General features: G+C 39.0%; 1 protein-coding gene across 1 annotated transcript in view; it reads left to right on the top strand.

Moving 5' to 3' along the window:
• KLHL14 (kelch like family member 14) overlaps nt 1–18976 on the top strand; it is a 95104-nt gene that overhangs the window by 9579 nt on the left and 66549 nt on the right. The window contains exon 2 of the mRNA XM_072998891.2: nt 14657–14778. Within this exon, the coding sequence (XP_072854992.2) occupies nt 14657–14778 (122 nt within the window). The remainder of the gene's footprint in view (nt 1–14656; nt 14779–18976) is intronic.

The raw sequence follows: 18976 nt of genomic DNA, 5'->3' as shown, positions 1-18976 counted from the left end.
TGAAGCTATAGTTCAAAGGGGGGAGCAAATAGCAATAACAAGGTGTATCCGCACACCTGAAGAATGTGCTGTTCTAGACAGTTTTGGGTTGGGGAAACAGAATTTTCCTGTATACCTGTTTAAAGGGGGAAAAAATAAAAACAAACAAAACCTCAGGTTAAACTCACTAAGTGCAAATAAATCCCTCTGCACATCTTTTTAGTTACTTCCCTGTGATACTTTCATATTACTGAATCCACAAATTCATCTCAGAGACATGGCACCCTGCCAGATACACTAATTTAAAGGCAGTTTTTCCTGTATGAATAAGGGACCATGAGAAAACACCCATCTTCTGTGGTCAGGCATTATGAATATGTCACAATAGGTCACAGAGTATTCTGATTATTCCAAGCTTGACACTGGAGTCTGTGATCTGGCAAAACCTTGCAGGCATTGTGATCTCATTCTGTATCTAAGTGATGTCATTAGAGTCATCCACTGAACCGATCTGGATGATCTTGTATCTGTGAGTCTGTCTGCAGTGTTTGCACACATTTCAAATGATTAAGGTTGATGTCTCTACCTAAAGAGAAGGAGCATGTTTGTTTGTTTGTTTGTTTGTTTGTCTCTGGATCATGTATACATCCCATCCTTTCTCCTTGAGTATCTAAGAGTAAGTGATTCAGCTTTATTATTTAAAACTATCCTTTGAAGTGGCTTTGCTTGAGATATGGTGAAACTGGTTCCAGTATTACCAATTAATATAATGGTTGTGCAATGTTTGAACAGACAACTCTATTTACTTCTCATCACATTGAAAACACAATAGCTATTATCAATCATTAGGTACTTAGCTTTCATGTAAATTGACTAATCTGGTGTTTTTTTGTATGTGCAAGTGTACTATTTAAGTGTTCCTTTCCAGGTAGTGCACAGGCTATATGTAGTTGTGACTCAACTTATTTTAATAGCTTATGAATCAAGTGGTGTGTGGTTTTCTTTCATAACATCTGATACACAAATAGAAAACAAATAAAACAGTTATTTAAATGGGTCTTTTTCTTTTAGGCAGGAATTCTGCACAAGGGTCAGTTGTATAAATAGTGGGAGACTTTACTGACAATTAAATAGCTTAACTCTGTACATGATTGTAGCCTCAGTGATTAGTAATTGAAATCAGTCAATTCTGCTTCCTAAAAGATGGTCAGTCCACCTGCCGTTAAGCTTAGTAGATTAAATACTGTTCCCTGGTGACTGTGTCCCCACCATCAGGTAAACTTTGGAATCAGAAAATACTTGCCTCCAAAAATGCATCCCCCCCCCGCCCCCAAATATCCAGTATTATTTGGCACCAATCTTCAGGAACCACCTGCTGAAAAGTTTGCACAGGATAGGTCTCGGTCTCAGAATTATAATAGATCCCAACCACCTTGTGGCTGGCAAATGTCCTAAAAAGAGTGATGCCCCTTAAAGATAATCAAATATGCAAATAAATTGAGAAAGGGCCCCATAGGAATATTATCATCAGTTCAGTAAGTAGTATCATTATACATCACTGGCTTTTGGAGCCAGGAGCTGCTTTGAAGAACAAGAAACATTTCTTGGCATTAGCTTTTATACCTGAGTTATGTATTACTCTACAACATATTTAGGAATACCATGGCTTCCAGGATTACTAGTAGCATATTTCTCTTACTATGCCACTAGAAGCAAGGCAATTGATCTGGCTCAAATAAATTCTCCCAAGATTAACAGAAACAGACTGATCAGAGTTGGGGTTGGGGGTGAAAGCAAGGGATGAAATAGTAAACTATTGTTGTTGTTGTTCCCATCTTTTAAAAGTTTCAGAGGAGAAAAGATAGCTGGCATGAATAAAAGAACAAGTATTTCTTTTAGAGTTCCTGTCAGACACAGATAAACCTAAGAAGGGACTTTGGGTGCAACATATAGTGTCTAGAATGAGCAAATGAAGGAGATACCGGTAAATTGGGACTACCACATCATTTCTGATCAAATACAAAATGAATCTGTTTGGTCAGGTCAGCTCCTTTCATATAGCAAATAAAACATAGCAAGGGAGGAAAGAAGATATATCTTCAAACAATATTCTGCATGGTGTCGTATTCAAACACTCTGATCAAAGACTGGCAGCTTGTGTTCTCAGAAACACTGAGGATTTTCTGTGCAAATGTGAAATAATAGTAAAAAGAGCTGTCCCAGCAAGAATTTGGATGTTATGCTATGGAGAAAAAAATATGTTGGAGGTTAATATTTGTATTAAGTTGATAATAGCTTTTTGAATATTAATCCATATTAAAAAAGTTTTGAGATCATGAATTACCAAAAATGGTTAAAAGTTCAACAGTGTTACTAGTGTTGTCATAGTCCTTCTTCCCGACTCATACCTATTGGAGCATGGTCTAACATGATGCAGCTACCTTTATGAAGCTGAATAGGTCTGGTTCTGGTTGGTGCCTGGATAGTAGAACTTGAGGATAGGTGGCAGAGCACAGACAAACACAAACAATTATTTTGTCATTGTGATCAAGGTGAAGAGATATTATATTAAAAACATCATTCCACATGCACAGTGCAGGTCATCTGAGTCTTTCTGACTCCTTCACAAGAACCTTGCAGGTCAGTTTTGGATAGTTTGCTGTAAATAATTCATATTATGCTTTTATGGAAAATTATATGTATTCACGACGAGTTGGGTCAGTGAATCAAAGTTAGTGATAACTAATTCACTGTCTACTGGATACAACACAGTGCCTTTGAGTTTGTTGGTCCAAAAATGCAGATATGTTGTCAGTTTGCAACGTTCTATTTGCCCTTTGGAGTCTTGTCCATCATGGTTGCTAAAAAATTTCAGATTGGGACATCTAAGATCAGGTTACTGAAATAACTTATTTCATTGAAAACAGCCTGCTTGTATGCTTTGGTCCTAATTAGATGTGTATGTGTCTACCAGTTCCTGGTTAGGAGTGTATAAGCAGCAGGGGTTTGTTAAGAGTGACTACTCAGTTATGGAAATTGTTTTCTATTGCTTTGCATATCCACTTTCAGTGCAGGCATTTAAGAAAGCTTTTTAAAAAGTATTTGTTTCAACTGTTCTTGTTTTGTTTGTTTGCTGAGTCCTGGTTTGTTGAAAATTAATGAGAGAAAGTGGATTTGAAAAATTGTAAGGAACATAGTTTCATATATGCCTGGGAAAGATTCTACCTATAAGGAAGACCATTTTAAAAGTCACAAATGAGTATGAGAAGAAACAAGAGTGGTAGAGGAGATAAGCTTCAAAAAAAAGTACAAATAATTGTAAAGACCTAACAATTTTGGGATTTCATTTATAAAAAACAAACTCAAGAAGTATAGGAGCAGTGGGTAGAAGAGCCTCATGGCACAGTGGTTAAACTGCTCTACTGCAGCCAAAACTGTGCTCACGACCTGGGGTTCAATCCCAGGTAGCCGGCTCAAGGTTGACTCAGCCTTCTATCCTTCTGAGGTCAGTAAAATGAGTACCGAGCTTGCGGAGGGGGGATTGTGTAGCCTGCATAATTAACTTGTAAACCGCCCAGAGAGTGCTTGAAGCGCTATGGAGTGGTATATAAGCAGCATGTTTTGCTTTGTTTTGCTTTCATCTACAGTATTGTTCTCTCTCTCTCTCTCTCTCTCTCTCTCTCTCTCTCTCTCTCTCTCTCTCTCTGTGTGTGTGTGTGTGTGTGTGTGTGTTCAAAATCTCTCCTCCTGCAGCTGCATTTCTTCTGGAAGGGTTCCAAATGCCAGTATTTACAAGACAGTGTTATCCAGGAAAACATTTCTGGGGGTCATTTGAATGGAAGAACAGCCAACAGAAAGGATTAAACAATCCTTCATCATTTTGATACTCAGAATACAATACTCAAAACACAACATTATATGTGACACACAGTTTACTTTGTTAAATTCCTGTTTTACACTGACAGAAAAACAATATTATAACTCATGGTGGCAAATGGAAATAAGGAGTGTTGTTTTTAAAATTGTGTTTTGGGTGAGTTTGTTAATATTTTAAATGCATCCTATTTTTTAAAAAAAGAAATAAGGGATAGCATAACTCATGTCATTGCTAATTTAACAAGTCACTGCTTGAATTCTGGATCATGTGCCAAGCCATCTGACTGGTACACAATGAGGAATCCAAGTGGTGTCTCATTAACTAGCAGTAATTTGACACTGTGAGTTATATTGTTGTCCTCCCACTAGCCCCACAACAGGATATTTGGCCTCTATGTAACATGTAGTTTTCTTAGAGAATTTAAGGACAATACCACTAGGACTTCCTAATTATTGTATGCAAGAAAATGTGGTATCCAATGAAATGCCTTTTAAAAGGATAACATGATCAGACTGACCATGAGAACAATTATTTCGGCCATGGCTTTTCAAATTCATCAGAGAAAGGAAAAGAGGGATAAAACATGCAATCTTCTTGGCAGCCTCAGCAGCTGAATAACTGAATAACCAACAACAGAAGCAGTAGTGGGGAAAAAGAGTGAAATATGAGGAATGACAAAGTACTGAATATTGTTTTGCCTCAACCATTAAAATCCCATGTTTTATCGAAGTAAAACAGATACATGATGAAAGTTTTGTCAGAATTTATCCTAAGATTCAAATTATACGTTTTGTCGTAGGAACAGAGGTGAGAAGAATGCTTTCCTTGCAGATCTGGAAAAAAAATCAGCAGAAATTTGAAAAAAGTTTTTAAGGATATTATGGAATTTAAATCAATTGACTACCTTGAGGAGCAAACCTAAGTGATAATATATTCTGAGCTTTAGGAGTTCAGTTTCAGAATCCCTGCATAAACGTAAGTATTAGAGGTGGGCACTTGCCATGATTTGGTGCAGTTTGGCAGATTGGGCTGACAGATATTGAGTGGGCACCATGGATTCTACACTCAGCCTCTTCTGACAAGTGCCCACTCAGAGGAGAAGGCAGGACAGAGAAGTCCATGGCACTGCTTCTGATCAGGTGCCCATGGGAGGAGGCAGGCATGGAATCCAGGGTGCCCACACAACATTTGTGGACCCAGTCCACCAAACCATGCTGAAGCACCAAACCATAGTAAGTGCACATCGCTAGTAAGCACTGCAAAATTTGCTTTTCCAATTTAGTATCATAGATTAATAAAGGTGGAAGGGGCCTATAAGGCAATTGAGTCTTACCCACTGATTAATGCAGAAATCAAAACCAAGTCAGATTGTTGTCCAATTTTCTTTTGGATGCCTCCAAGCATTGGAGCACTCACCACTTCCAACGTAATTGGTTCCACCACTGTTAAGAAGTTTTTCTGCATATTCAGTTGAAATTTGGCTTCCTGTAACTTATATATCCTACACTCTGGGATCATTGAGAACAGATCCTGCCCCTTCTCTATATGACTTATTTTTGAGTAGTCTTGGTTTATCAAGGTAAAACACGTCCAGTTCTTTCAGCCTTTCCTCGTAGGGCTTGGTTTCCAGTTCCCTGGCGATCCTTCTCACCCTCCTCTGAACTTGTTCCAATTTGTTGGCATCCTTCTTAAAATGCAGTGTCCAGGACTGGACACAGTACTTTAGATGAGGCCTTGATACCTTGGCACAAAGCTGGGTTCCTTCTTCCTTTTAGCTGCTAACATAGCTTGTTTGCAAGATGCTTTAGAAATGATTGTCAGTAATCTTTCAAATGTTCTTTGTGTATGATCTTCAGGTTTCTTTCTCTTAGTGAAAGTGGGGATGGCGTAAAACAGGATTTGAAATTGTATTCAGAGGTTAGATCGCCTCATGGAATATTCTTGGAAACTCAAACACCTTCCCCCAAGCTCTCTCATTAATGAATTCATGTATTCAATTCTAAAGACAGATTATCTTTCTGTAGTGCTCTTGGGTCATCGCTTTCCACCCAGATCAAAATGATAAGAGAGAAAAGCTGGGATCTCCACAAAGACAGCCCCTTTTGATGCACTGAGATAGGGAAATCTTAACTCTCTACCTCCATCGCTGATCAGAAAAGATAGTCATCTTGCACTTCAGTTTTTCTCTTAAATTTTGGAAACCCGAACTCTTTTCTCTCAAATGTGATTGGAAATAAAGGTGGGATTCCCAGTTCAACACTGTATAAAAGAGGTTCCCAAACTTTGGTCCTCAGAAGTCCTTGTGCTGCAACTTCAAGAAGCCCTTGCCAACACAGCTAGTGGTGAAGGCTTCTGGGAATTGCAGCCCAAGAACGCCAGGAGATCCAAGGTTGGGAACCACTGCTATAGAAGGACTGCCCTTTCTAAGTGCAGCCTCAGGAAACCTGCTTGGAGTGGGGCTTTGGAGGAAGGGAAATTTCTCTGAAGGGAATGCAGGGAGGGTTGGTGAGGACCTCCTATCTCATGGACGTTCTTCTTTCCTGGTATAAAACGTGAAGTTGCTATCTCAGCATTTGTAATCTTGGGGAAATTATATGTTTTTAGGCATGTTGTTGTTTAGTCATTAAGACGTGTCCGACTCTTCATGACCCTATGGACCCGAGCACGCCATGCCCTCCTGTCTTCCACTGCCTCCCATAGTTGGATCAAATTCATGTTGGTAGCTTCAATGATACTGTCCAGCCATCTCATCCTCTGTCGTCCCCTTCTCCTCTTGCCTTCACTTTTTCCCAACATCAGGGTCTTTTGCAGGGAGTCTTCTCTTCTCAGATGGCCAAAGTATTAGAGCCTCAGCTTCAGGATCTGTCCTTCCAGTGAGCACTCAGGGTTGATTTCCTTCAGAATGGATGGGTTTGATCTCCTTGCAGTCCAGGGGACTCTCAAAAGTCTCCTTCAGCACCACAATTCAAAAGCATCAATTCTTCAGCAGTCAGCCTTCTTTATAGTCAGCGCTCACTTCCATACATCACTACTGGAAAACCCATAGCTTTGACTATGCGGACCTTTGTCGGCAAAATGATGTCTCTGCTTTTAAAGATGCTTTCTAGGTTTGTCATCGCTTTCCACCTAAGAAGCAGGTGTCTTTTATTTTCGTGGCTGCTGTTTTAAGAGTTTCACAACAGTATGCAAAAAGCAAGACATGGAGCAAGTGATCATGGAGCCCAAGAAGGTAAAATCTGTCACTGTCTCCATAACTTCCATTTCTATTTGCCAGGATGTGATGAAACCAGTGGCCATGATCTTTTTTGATGTTGAGTTTCAGACCATTTTTTGCACTCTACTCTTTCATGCTCATTAAGAGGTTCTTTAATTCCTCCTCACTTTCTGCCATCAGAGTGGTATCATCTGCATATCTGAGGTTGTTGATATTTCTTCTGGCAATCTTAATTCCAGTTAGGGATTCCTCCAGTCCAGCATTTCGCATGATGTATTCTGGATATAAGTTAAATAAGCAGGGGGACAATATACAGCCTTGTCGTACTCCTTTCCCAATTTTGAACCAATCAGTTGTTCCATATCCAGTTCTGTTGCTTCCTGTCCCACATATAAATTTCTCAGGAGATTGATAAGGTGGTCAGGTACTCCCATTTCTTTAAGAACTTGCCATAGTTTGCTATGGTCCACACAGTCGAAGGCTTTCGCATATTCAGACATATATATGTCTGACTATGTGAAAAGATAGCAATAGTACATCTGGATAATCTGTACTGACTGGATAATTTGTATGACTATATTTCAGAGTGACAAGATTTAAAGGCAAGGAAGAACATACTATCGTTAGCTGTTAGCACTTTCTGAGTAATACAGACTAAAGATCCTGACCCTGCCACCCAGTCATTTCCATTTCAGTCTCAATAAAAGTTTGGGTGGGTGATGGCTTTCTTCATTATCCATAATGAGAAATAAGCCCTGCGCTTTTACATCTAGAATAAAAGAGTTGGTTCGTATTATCAATTCAGGACCTTGCTGCTGTGCTCCTGGCCAAAATGTGCCTAATGGGGAGGTCATTCACATGAATCATTAACCACACCCTGCTAGGTATGCATGGTTTCTGTTTCTATGATGGCAGTAGCACTTTTTTAGAAAGCAGCTGCCGGTGGTTCAAAATGCCCTGTATAATTAGAGATCACCCAGATGGTGTCTCTACATCAATATATCCTTGCTATGAGACCAGTGGTAGCCCAACACATTCTCAAGAGGGTCACCTTGGTACCTGCCATCATGATGATCCCAAAGGTACACATTGTTTTTCTTTTGGGAAGTTGTTAAGATTTACACTTTGATGTCTAATACTGTTTTGATCGGTCCGTTGTTAGAAAGCTCTCCTAAGTTTTCAGTTCAGATAACTTAGCCCCAGGCTTGTAGAGAAAACCAAAACCATAAAACATTTTGGCAGAACTGAATGGAAGTTCCAGGCACCAATTAGTGAGACGTCTTCTCCACATGGAATACCACAGCCCTGTACTTTGTCACTTTCGCATGCATTGTCTTCTTTGCAGATGTCCACTCTTCTCAGTTTTATTTCATTAATCCCACCCTTTATTTCTGTATTGTATATGTAATTGTTGAATACAGAAACCAACACTCTCAAAGACTAATTGGGGCAGCTCTTCAGATTTATGAAACATATAATTATATTATGTGAATTTGATTAATTTGCATAGTTTATTCCGGTTACAGAATTTGCAGACATTTACTGTATAATTTCAGAGACATTACACATATCACGCAAAACTGAACATAGGTTTGTCACTATATGTTGCAGGGAGCTGCATCCAAGCGAGGAAACACATACATTGTTTATTCTGAAACATTTTTTTTCAGACTCTCATATTTTATGTTCTTAGGTATCCATTTGAAATATCTTGGGTACATAACTATAAATATAATGTGTGAAGTATGCCAGAATAGCAAAATGGACAGGGATTCAGTGTGGGCAACCATGTCAATGCTACACAGTGACAACTATTGAGTATATAATATCTAATGTGGACAAACTACTGTTTGGTTTTCAGGATTGCATATGGGTTTTTTTTTCCTCTGCAAATGGTGGTGGTGGAGGATTTCAGTTTCACTTTTCCAAAATGTAAATCATGCTTTAAGTATGCTCTCTGTTATTGAACTGCTTCAGTGATATTGCAGAGCTAGTACCATAGCCTTACAAGCAATTCTTGTGATATGCAAGCATGCTGTCTCTTCAGTTGATCTTATGTGCTAAGTACATATTGCCTTCTTACCAAATGACTCTTCCCCCATCTTCTCCACCCCTTTTTTATATTGTCCTTTCCCTCTTGCTGTAATAATATATGTTGTACTTAATAATTTTTTTTGTTGCCTATGTTATTTGTAGTTTCCGTTGCACTTATAATGGTGAGGGCTTTTTGTAATAATTATTGCTTTTCAAGGCAAGTGTCAACAATTTGTTAGTCACAGACAGGGCACTGTGTGATGTTGTTTAGAGGGTTCCTAACCTTTGCAAGAGAAATCTTGATCTTCTGATAGCTCCATTCCATGTGAGAGGTCTTCATGGTTTCTTAAGGGCCCTTAATGAGTTTCTTGGTGAAATGCCTATCTTGAAGAATATAGCTGCCAACTCCTAGTAGAGGAAGACTCAAATTGAAATCAACTGAAGAGGGGCCAGCCCAGCTTTTCTTAACCTAGTTCCCCTCCACAGATATGTTAGATATGCTAGATTACATCTTACTCATCCCCATTTATTTATTTATTTATTTATTTATTTATTTATTTATTTATTTATTTATTTATTTATTTATTTATTCATTCATTCATTCATTCATTCATTCATTCATTCATTCATTCATTCATTCATTCATGTATTGTATTTAGACCCCACCTATCTAGTCATTTCGACCACTCTAGGCGGCTTACAACATTTACTCATCCCCTGAGATGTAGACAGAATGCCAGGATGTGTGCAGACTTATTAAATAAACAGCTCAATAGAATAGTGCTTAAGGTAGCTGGCAAACATATTTTTTAACCAGGTAAAGATCAATTAAAAGCAGGTTAAAAACACATAGAACAATAAAACAACTAAAGAGTCATAATAATCAGCCAATTAAAGCCAATACAATACTCAATAAACAGTTTTAGAAGGCCAGTTTGAAAATATGTGTTTTCTTGGCTTTGTTAAAAGCAATGAATGTGGAATTTGAATGTAACTCATATGATTTCAAGATTATATATTGGCAGTTAGATCTACGTTACCATTTTGTCTCTGGATGGAATTTAAAGAGGTGTTTTTGACTTGCAAAGCCCTCTATGACCCGAGGCCATGATATTTGAAGGACTGTTTACACATGATATTTGCATATGTTTCATTTGTCCAAAAGTCTTCAAAGAAGGAGAAGAATAAACCAATTTTTAAAATTTCAGTTAAAAAACTTAACACATGAGCATATTGTGTTAAATTCTTCAGCTGAGGTCTTAGCTCCAACCTCTCTCTACATTTGGAAGTTATTACTCTCATCTAAATAATATTCTTCAAGACCGACAGCACTGTGAATAAACAAAGAAGAATAAAAGATCACTTATCTTGAGCATAGGATGAATTACGATATTTTGATTTGAATCTGACATGCTTCCTCCATTGTCTAGTGAGATTTGTTTCTAATAATGCTCAAGATTAAACATGTTCACAAGTATGCTACTGTGTATCTCTTTAAATAGCTCAGAATCTCATTCCCAACTGGATATTGTCTAGTGGAGATGCTTGGCAGTAAACACTGGGGACTTTATAGTCTTCACTGAATAGGTAGCTAGCAAACTTGCAGCTTATTTCGAAGAGTTGCATGTACTGTATATGGCCCTGGAATCTGGGGCCCCAGTATATGCTATTAAGCCTGAGTGTATACTGCCTATTATCACTGTTTGGTAATTCAAATCAGAGTATCATCATTGATCCTACGCCCAAGAAAAGTGAACTTTTATTCTTCTTTGTCTCTTCACAGTGCTGTCAGGCTTGAAAAGTGTTGTTTAGATGAAAGTGAAATGCAAAAACTAATAAAAAATTGAAATAAGTTTCTTTATTGGCCAACCTTATCGTGGTTTTTAGAATTTTAAAATACAGTTGAAGATGATTGGGATAGAAATAGAACATGCTACACAAGAGAATTGGAATAAACAATTTACTCTCTCATTAAGGGTGACCATGCTTAAGTGACTTGTGGGTTAATGTTGCTCAGTCTCTTGTTATGTGTTTAGCCAACCTTAAGCCAAATAGGGAAAAATGGTTTATTTTTTGCACTTTTTAAGACATTGGGACAAATGAAACACATGCAAATTTTCATATATCAAAATCATGAGTTTTAAAATAGTCCAGGTTGGCAACGACAGGAGTACTGATTCTGAAACTTGTATTTCCTAAATGTACATTTAACTGACTTTATTAATGCCTGCTAGCCATTCTGTATCTGATGTCCTTTAGCCCAGGCAGTAACAGTAGTATTACTGTAAGCAACATACTTGACATGATGAGTGAAGGTAAACTGATACTAAGTACCTTTCCTGGATATAAGCTTTTGGCACTTCCATAATCATTGTCACTCCTTTTTGTAAAGGAAAAGTACTTTATATGGCAAGCCAGACTAGATTCAGATGAAGGATGAGTAAAAACTGGTGGAAGAAATATCATGAATTTAATATATGTAGATGACCCCATCCTACTAGCAGAAAGCAGCAGTGACCTAAAATGACTTTAAGAGAAAGTGAAAGAAGACTTCAGTTGAATGTTAAGAAGACAAAAATCATGACTACAGAAGGACTACACAACTTAGCATTGACAGTGAAGAACTTGAAATAATTAGAGATTTTGTATACTTGGATTCAACCATCAATCCAAATGGAAACTGCAGCCAAGAAATCAGAAGACTGAGACTCAGAAGGGTAACAATGAAGGAATTAAAAAAGATCCTCAGACGCAAGGATGTGGCACAGGAGACAACCAAAATCATCCAAACTCTTGTATTTGTGATCACCATGTATGGGTGTGAAAGCTCGGCAGTGAAGAAAGCTAACATAAAAAAATGATTCATTTGAAATGTGGTGCTGAAGGAGAGCTTTGCAGATACCCTGGACTGCCAGAAAGATGAACAAGTGGGTCCCAGATCTAATCAAGCCTGAACTGTCTCTGGAGGCAAAAATGTTGAAATGGAGACAGTCCTACTTTGGACACATCATGAGAAGGCAGGATTCTCTGGGAAAGACAATAATGCTGGGAAAAGAGGAAGACCAAAAATTAGATGGAAGAAGCCACAGGCTTGCATTTGCCAGAGCTGTGCAGGGCTGTTGAGAACAGGACATTTGGGAGATCTTTCATTCATAGGGTCGCTATAACAGCTACCATGTTCTCTAGACTCACAAAAAGAGTATGGCTTAATAAGAAGCTGGCGGCATACACCAAAATCCAGGTCTATAGAGCCTGTGTCCTGAGCAAACTCTTGTACTGCAGCAAGTCCTGGACCCTCTGTGCATGGCAGGAGAGGAAGTTGAACACTTTCCAAATGCGTTGTCTCCGACATATTTTTGGTATCACCTGGCAGGACAAAGTTCCAAATAGAGTAGTCCTAGAACAAGCTGGAATTTTTAGCATGTATACATTACTGAAACAGTGCTGTCTACATTGGCTTGGGCACGTTGTGAGAATGGCTGATGGTTGGATTCCAAAAGATCTCCTGTATGGAGAATTAGTGCAGGGAAATCGCCCCAGAGGGAGACCACATCTGCGATACAAGGACATCTGCAAGCGGCATCTGAAGGCCTTAGGAATGGATCTCAACAGATGGGAAACCTTGACGTCTGAGCATTCAGCCTGGAGGCAGGCGGTGCATCATGGCCTCTCCCAATTTGAAGAGATACTTGTCCAGCAGGCCGAGGCAAAGAGGCAGTCCCAAAACAAGCAAAACCAGGGAGTTGGGCAGGGGACAGATTGTATTTGTCTTCAATGTGGAAGAGATTGCCACTCTCGAATTGGCCTTCTCAGCCACACTAGACGCTGTTCCAAGACCTCCATACAGAGCACGCTACCATAGTCTCTCAAGACTGAAGGATGCCTACTGACTACTGACTATAAGTTGGAGGTTACTTGATGGCACATAACAACAGCAATTTCTTTTGGAGGCAACCCTTAATATCCTCTTTGCATGCTGTATTTCCAAACTTATTTAAGTTAGATTTATGTGGATCTTTTAACTATGTTGCCATGCTCATAGCGTACATGTAAATTAATCTGTCAAACAGATATTCCTAAACACAGTAAACTTTAAAAAAATCACAGAACATGGACATTAGTGATAACACTCCCTTTACTGGAGTGCTTTTTTGAAAACAGCCTATCTACATTGGAAACATCCCCCTTTTTAAAAAGTACCTGAATTTAGAGTGATTAATGCATTAATTGCCCTAATTTGTAGCAAGAATCATTATTGCTTGATACAATAAAGTATATAAGATAGTCCCAGTAATACCAAACAGATCAACAATAAGAAAACTGAAGTCATGTTGTGATGTGTCAGACATATATGATATGTGTAACATGCATATAGTTTAAACTTCCGTGAGAATAGAAAGAATTGCCTTGCCATGGTCTTTTATTTAGATTTTTATCTCTTTCCAGGCCTTGTGTAACAGATACATGTTCAATTATATGTAAAGTGACTATTAAAGCATTAGTACTCATCTAGGGGTCTAGGTCTCTTCTTTTTACCCCCTTGAAATTGTGTTAAAGCTATTAGTGTTACAAAGAAGTGTGCATTCATCAGGTATAGCAATGGAGGGCAGGGTGCATATTACATCTTTTACTGCATATGAGACGTTGCAGTCCTGTTCTTAAGAACTGCCAGGCAGACTGGGAATCACGGTCACGGTTAATAGCAGCGAATTGCCAGCTCTTGATGGGTGGGTAGTCACTCTTTTCAGTGGCTGCCCCCTGGGGGAGAAGGTAGAAAAACAGAGGGAGGGAATTAGAGTGACTTTGCACACTTGAGCAGGTTCATGCCGCTGGATCGGTGGCAAGCATTGGCAGGGCTCCACTCTGGGGAGGCTCACAACAACATCACAGTCTCATTTTTACCAATTGGTGTTGCTATAGCCAGTGGTGCTCAGAGGGAGAGCAGAGAAAGGAGGGGCGGTGGGGAAGAGGGAATCAAGAGACTAAACTAAATTAAACAACAAAAAGTATTTTGTAACAAAGTAAAGTTCAATGTTTAACTGTTAGCAGAGTGCTGCTAATTGTACAGATAAATTGGAATTTTAAGTTTTAATGTGCGATTAAAGAGTTGTCTCACCAACTGTCTGCATAACCTTAATTTTTTCAAGGTTCTTTGGGTGTAGAATGGCTTATAATAATGATTTTGACTAATACGGCTTTTGACATGCAACTTTAATGCTTAACCTTAGTACAACTCCAGAGCATTTCATGTGTATTCAGCTGTAAAGAGTGATGATTTAAAGGGATAATATGAGAAAAGGGTCATTCTAGAATGAACCTTTTACAAATTGCATAAAGGAAACTTATTATTCCACAAGTAGAGGGCTGTACAGCTTTTCTGATTATTTTTTCTGCTTGATTCAAAAAGTTGTTGAAACATGATAGGGAAAAGAAACAAAAAAAATGAAATAGAAAAGTGCAAGCAGTGAATATTCTGATGGTTATGATTTTATGCTACTAAAAATACTCTGCAGTAATGTGGTTATTCATCTTCTCTTTTCTTTTGGATGAAGAATTCGCTCCAACAAGAAAATGCTTTTATTGGTTGGAGGACTGCCTCCTGGACCTGACCGGCTACCCAGCAATTTGGTTCAGTATTATGATGATGAAAAAAAGACATGGAAAATACTGACAAGTAAGCAGTTTATTTTATGTTGAGTTACCTTGATGAATTTTAAAACACAGCTAATCAAATTAGACACTTTTATTGATTTGCTTCCCCACAGAGGCTTGTTTATATATTACAAGGGCTTCACAATTGGAAAATAAATTGAGATTGTGGGAGATGGTTACTTTTACAATGGAATAAGCCTAAATTAAAAGTGGCTTTAAATCATTTAATATGTTTTTTACTTAAACTTGCCAAGCTTTCTTAAACAAGCCCTTTTTCTCTAGATACCTTTTTATTTTTTGATATGGGACTTATTAAATAATATGGATGCAGGTCAGACAAAATAAAGCAGTAGTCTCATTGCTTTCAGTGGGAACATGTGGTTAAAGCACAGCCTTTGAAACTAGTGAGCCTTAGAAGTGCTTAGGTTGGCTAGGTTGAGCCCAGTTAATATTATACTGTAGAGTCTAATGGCACTTTGTATTGTTCCATATTTTATTGCCTTTTATTTTTCTCTGTTGTATTTATTCTGATGTTTACCTTTTCCCTACAGTCTTTCACAATTCTTGTTGACATAGGCAGGAATCACATACTATTGTAAATCACAGTGTTGGCAGGTTTTCTATCTAGATCTTTTTCACCTTCTTTCTTGAAGGGTGACTAAGTTTCTCAACAGATATTTTGCCTTGAGTTTTGGAACGTGCTGTTATATTGGTTATGGTTTCTAATCTAACTTGGTCATGGAATCAAATAATAGTGTGTGAGGGTTTGTTTTTTGTTTTGTTTTTCAATTCAGCAGGTTGTATATGTACTGGTCCCCTTGTGGGCAGACTAGCTGCATTTGGTCAATAAAACTAAATTTTTAACTGTCAGAATTGCCTAAAGCTGTTCAGATAAATTTATAAATGGGGAATTTTGATCCATAAATCAAAGCCATGCTTTAAAGTCTAGGCAACTGGTGAAATGTAGATTTTATAACATAAATATTCTTTTCCTAACAGTCGAATTCTAATAGGCAATTTTACCTGTGGTGGTGCCCAAAAAGCTTGGTTAGAAAAATATCACATGGACGAAACATATGACTTGGCTAATTGTTCATATACAAAAGTGCAAGCTATATTTATGGCACTAGGAATGGAACCTTCAGAGTTTTTGGACTCCAGCTCTCAGAATTCTTCAGGAATTCCAGAGGCAAAATTTTGGGGAAGCACAGTCCAAAAGCAGAAGTCTAGACACCAGCTTTTTAAATCTCCATGGGTGCCTTCTTCAGCCTGGTTCTCTGTGCAAAAACAGAAGTAAAGTGCCCTGGTGTTTCCTGGTTGTTGCAGGGATGCCTGGGAAGGGTAGTGTCACTGCTCTGTAGAGGGCTTCTCCCAGAGGACTACCTCTCCTGGGAAAGCCTTAGTCTTTCAACAAGCACCACCACACTTTCTGACTCTTTTCAGCCATTTTGTAATCCATGATCATTAACATGTTTAATAGGAGGGAGTGTCTAGCTTCCCTACTTGTTGGTTTGCTCATGTGTTAATTTGCACATGCCTGAACAGGAGAGGTTCCGGATTATTTCGGGTTCTTGCTACATTTAAGCAAGAACCTTAGCTCTTTACAGTTGCCAGTGCTTGTGTGAGCAAAGCGATGAGAGGAACAGGGGTAGCCACTCTGATTTAACAATATTTTTGAACATGAGTTGCAGAAGCACTGGATGTGGGTATTTATTTATGCTGACCTGACATGCTGAGATACCTCAGTGAGGAATTCTAAAGCTGTACAAGACTCCTCACATCCAGCTGAGAGTATGATGCAGAAATCTTTTTGCTCCTTGAACGTCTTTGTAGTTCACATACAGTAAACATCTCTAGTGTACTGTCCTTTGGAAAAACAGAGCATGCAGTGATCAGAGGACTAGCTAAATGTTAGGAAATATGTTGTAGTCCACATTCTTACTTAAAGGAGCACTCGTCATAATTTTGGGCAATAGGGAAGTGCACAAATTGCATGTTTTACAGTATCTTTATGCACAACTTTGTTCTCACTAAAGCAAGAACAAAGCAGCTGGAAATTCTGTCCAGGCACCAGGAAATTCATTGCTATCCTTACTGGTGAAGAGAGGAATATTGTGATTCCTCTTACACTAGGAGAAGACAACTAAGGATTTACAACCTTACTCCTCAGGTTGAATAGATGCAAAGGATGGTTGGGAGTCTGTACAGTACTTTGAATAGAATAAAGCAGAGCATCATGGCAGTTGCTGCTTCTGATAGGCAAGGTTGAATTACTATTTCTGTTCCAGAGGCCAAATTCACTTCTGAGATACACCTTGGGTACCAAAGGATGGGAGAGCCAATTCCTCCCTCATTATGCTTTGCCCACTTTCCCAAAGCTCCACTCTCTGACAAGGTCAGTTCCCAGCTCAAAACTATACACAGGTGTGCCTTCCTGTATCACTGAGCTAGGAATCCTAGTTCTTTACCCACAGATCTCCTTTATCTCTTAATCAATGATTGACGTTTTCCCAACATGGCAGTACAGAAAGTATTATCAGACGGCTCTTCTCTCTACTTAGTAGTTGGGAGATCTGAACTGGGTAAACCCATCTCTTATCTCTCATTTCCAGCTCAGGACTGCAGAAGAGCTTATGGGGGCAGGGTTTGGGGAAATTGGGCATGAGAGTTGGTAAGCAGAGATTCCACTTGCCTGTCACAGAGGAATGAAAAATCTGGGTCTTTTGGAATTTGTTTTACCACCACTGCTATTCTCATTTGTAGATGGCCATTATTTCTCTGCTTCATCTGTTTAAAAATAAATCCAAATAAAACCCAAACAACAGTGAAAGGAAAATAGTTTACATACCAATGGCATGACTGTAGCTGCGTTATTCATGACTCCCAACCCCTCAATTGAACATCAGTGAGGTGAAACATTTCTTGTCTGATGCATGCTATCAGAAATAGAACTAATAATAGTCTACAACTATAAGAAGGCTATTTTGGTAAATGGGAAAGCCAATTAGCATTGCATATACCTGGGGGTAGGAAACTTCTAAGGGTCAGATCATACTTCTGTACTATTAGAGAGCAGGCCGGGTAGGCTGGGCTCGCCAGCCTTGGCAGGCAGCCCATCTAGGATAAGGAAAACTCTGAATTCAAACCTCCACTACCTTGTGGCCATATCCACTGATGGAAAGGGCTTCAGGAGTTAACCTCGAGGCAAAATTTGGAGCCGGAGTCAGTTCGTGTCATTCTGGCAACTCCTGCGACGTCACTGGAACCAGCTGTATTGGCTCTTGCCTTTCTACTGGACTATTTCAGCGACATGGAGAGGGGGGATTTGCTGCTTGGGTAACAGCCTATCCTCCATATTATTTTACCCAGGCTTCATGCTCTGGAGATGAAACTCCAGCTTCGCATACAGCGTCGAAACAACATGGGAAGTAGCAGTTACCGGTTATAAATCTCTGCTCGATTGGCATAGAGCATGACGCCAGGGGCTACTTCTGACGGTGGGAGGGGTCATTGCACCTCACTAGGTAGATACTGCCCGTCTGAAGCAGGGCAGCCCCCAGCCAGTAAGGTGCTACCTCGCCATGGTCTGTTAATCTCACGGGGTGCATGGGGTTTAGGGTGAAAGCTGACAAGCAGATCGATAACTGTGCACCATGCAACAATCGTAAGAAACCTTCTGCCCTAAAGCTGGGCACCTGGAATGTACAGACAATGACCCCTGGCTTTTCTGACTACAGCCTTTCTGACAACCTGCAGGAAATAGACAATGTGTGCATGACAGGAGAGGAAACTGAACACCTTCCATATGCATTGCCTCCAACGCATTTTTGGTATCACCTGGTAGGACAAAGTTCCATATAGAGTAATTCTAGAACGAGCTGGAATTTTTAGCATGTATACATTACTGAAACAGTTTAGTTTATTATTATACGGTCATAGACCCGAAAATACAAAAATAAGCACATTATATAAAATATACAAAATAAGTAAATTGTTAAAATATATCAGCAGTATAAAACATGAGCCATGTACTTGTCTTATTATAACATTTTACGAATTCTTAAAACTGTGAATAAAAACTTAGCCACTGACTGTGTTATTAATTGGTTCTCTCCAGACAGCAAAAACTTCAGGTAGTCTCTGGGAGGTATACCAGTACATTTATGCATTATTGGGTAGAGATAATGGTTACGTTCAGATCTATATACAGTTGTGTTCAA

This window comes from Pogona vitticeps, chromosome 4, assembly GCF_051106095.1.
Source record: "Pogona vitticeps strain Pit_001003342236 chromosome 4, PviZW2.1, whole genome shotgun sequence".
Classification (NCBI taxonomy): domain Eukaryota; kingdom Metazoa; phylum Chordata; class Lepidosauria; order Squamata; family Agamidae; genus Pogona; species Pogona vitticeps.
This window is presented reverse-complemented; position numbering and strand designations above follow the sequence as displayed.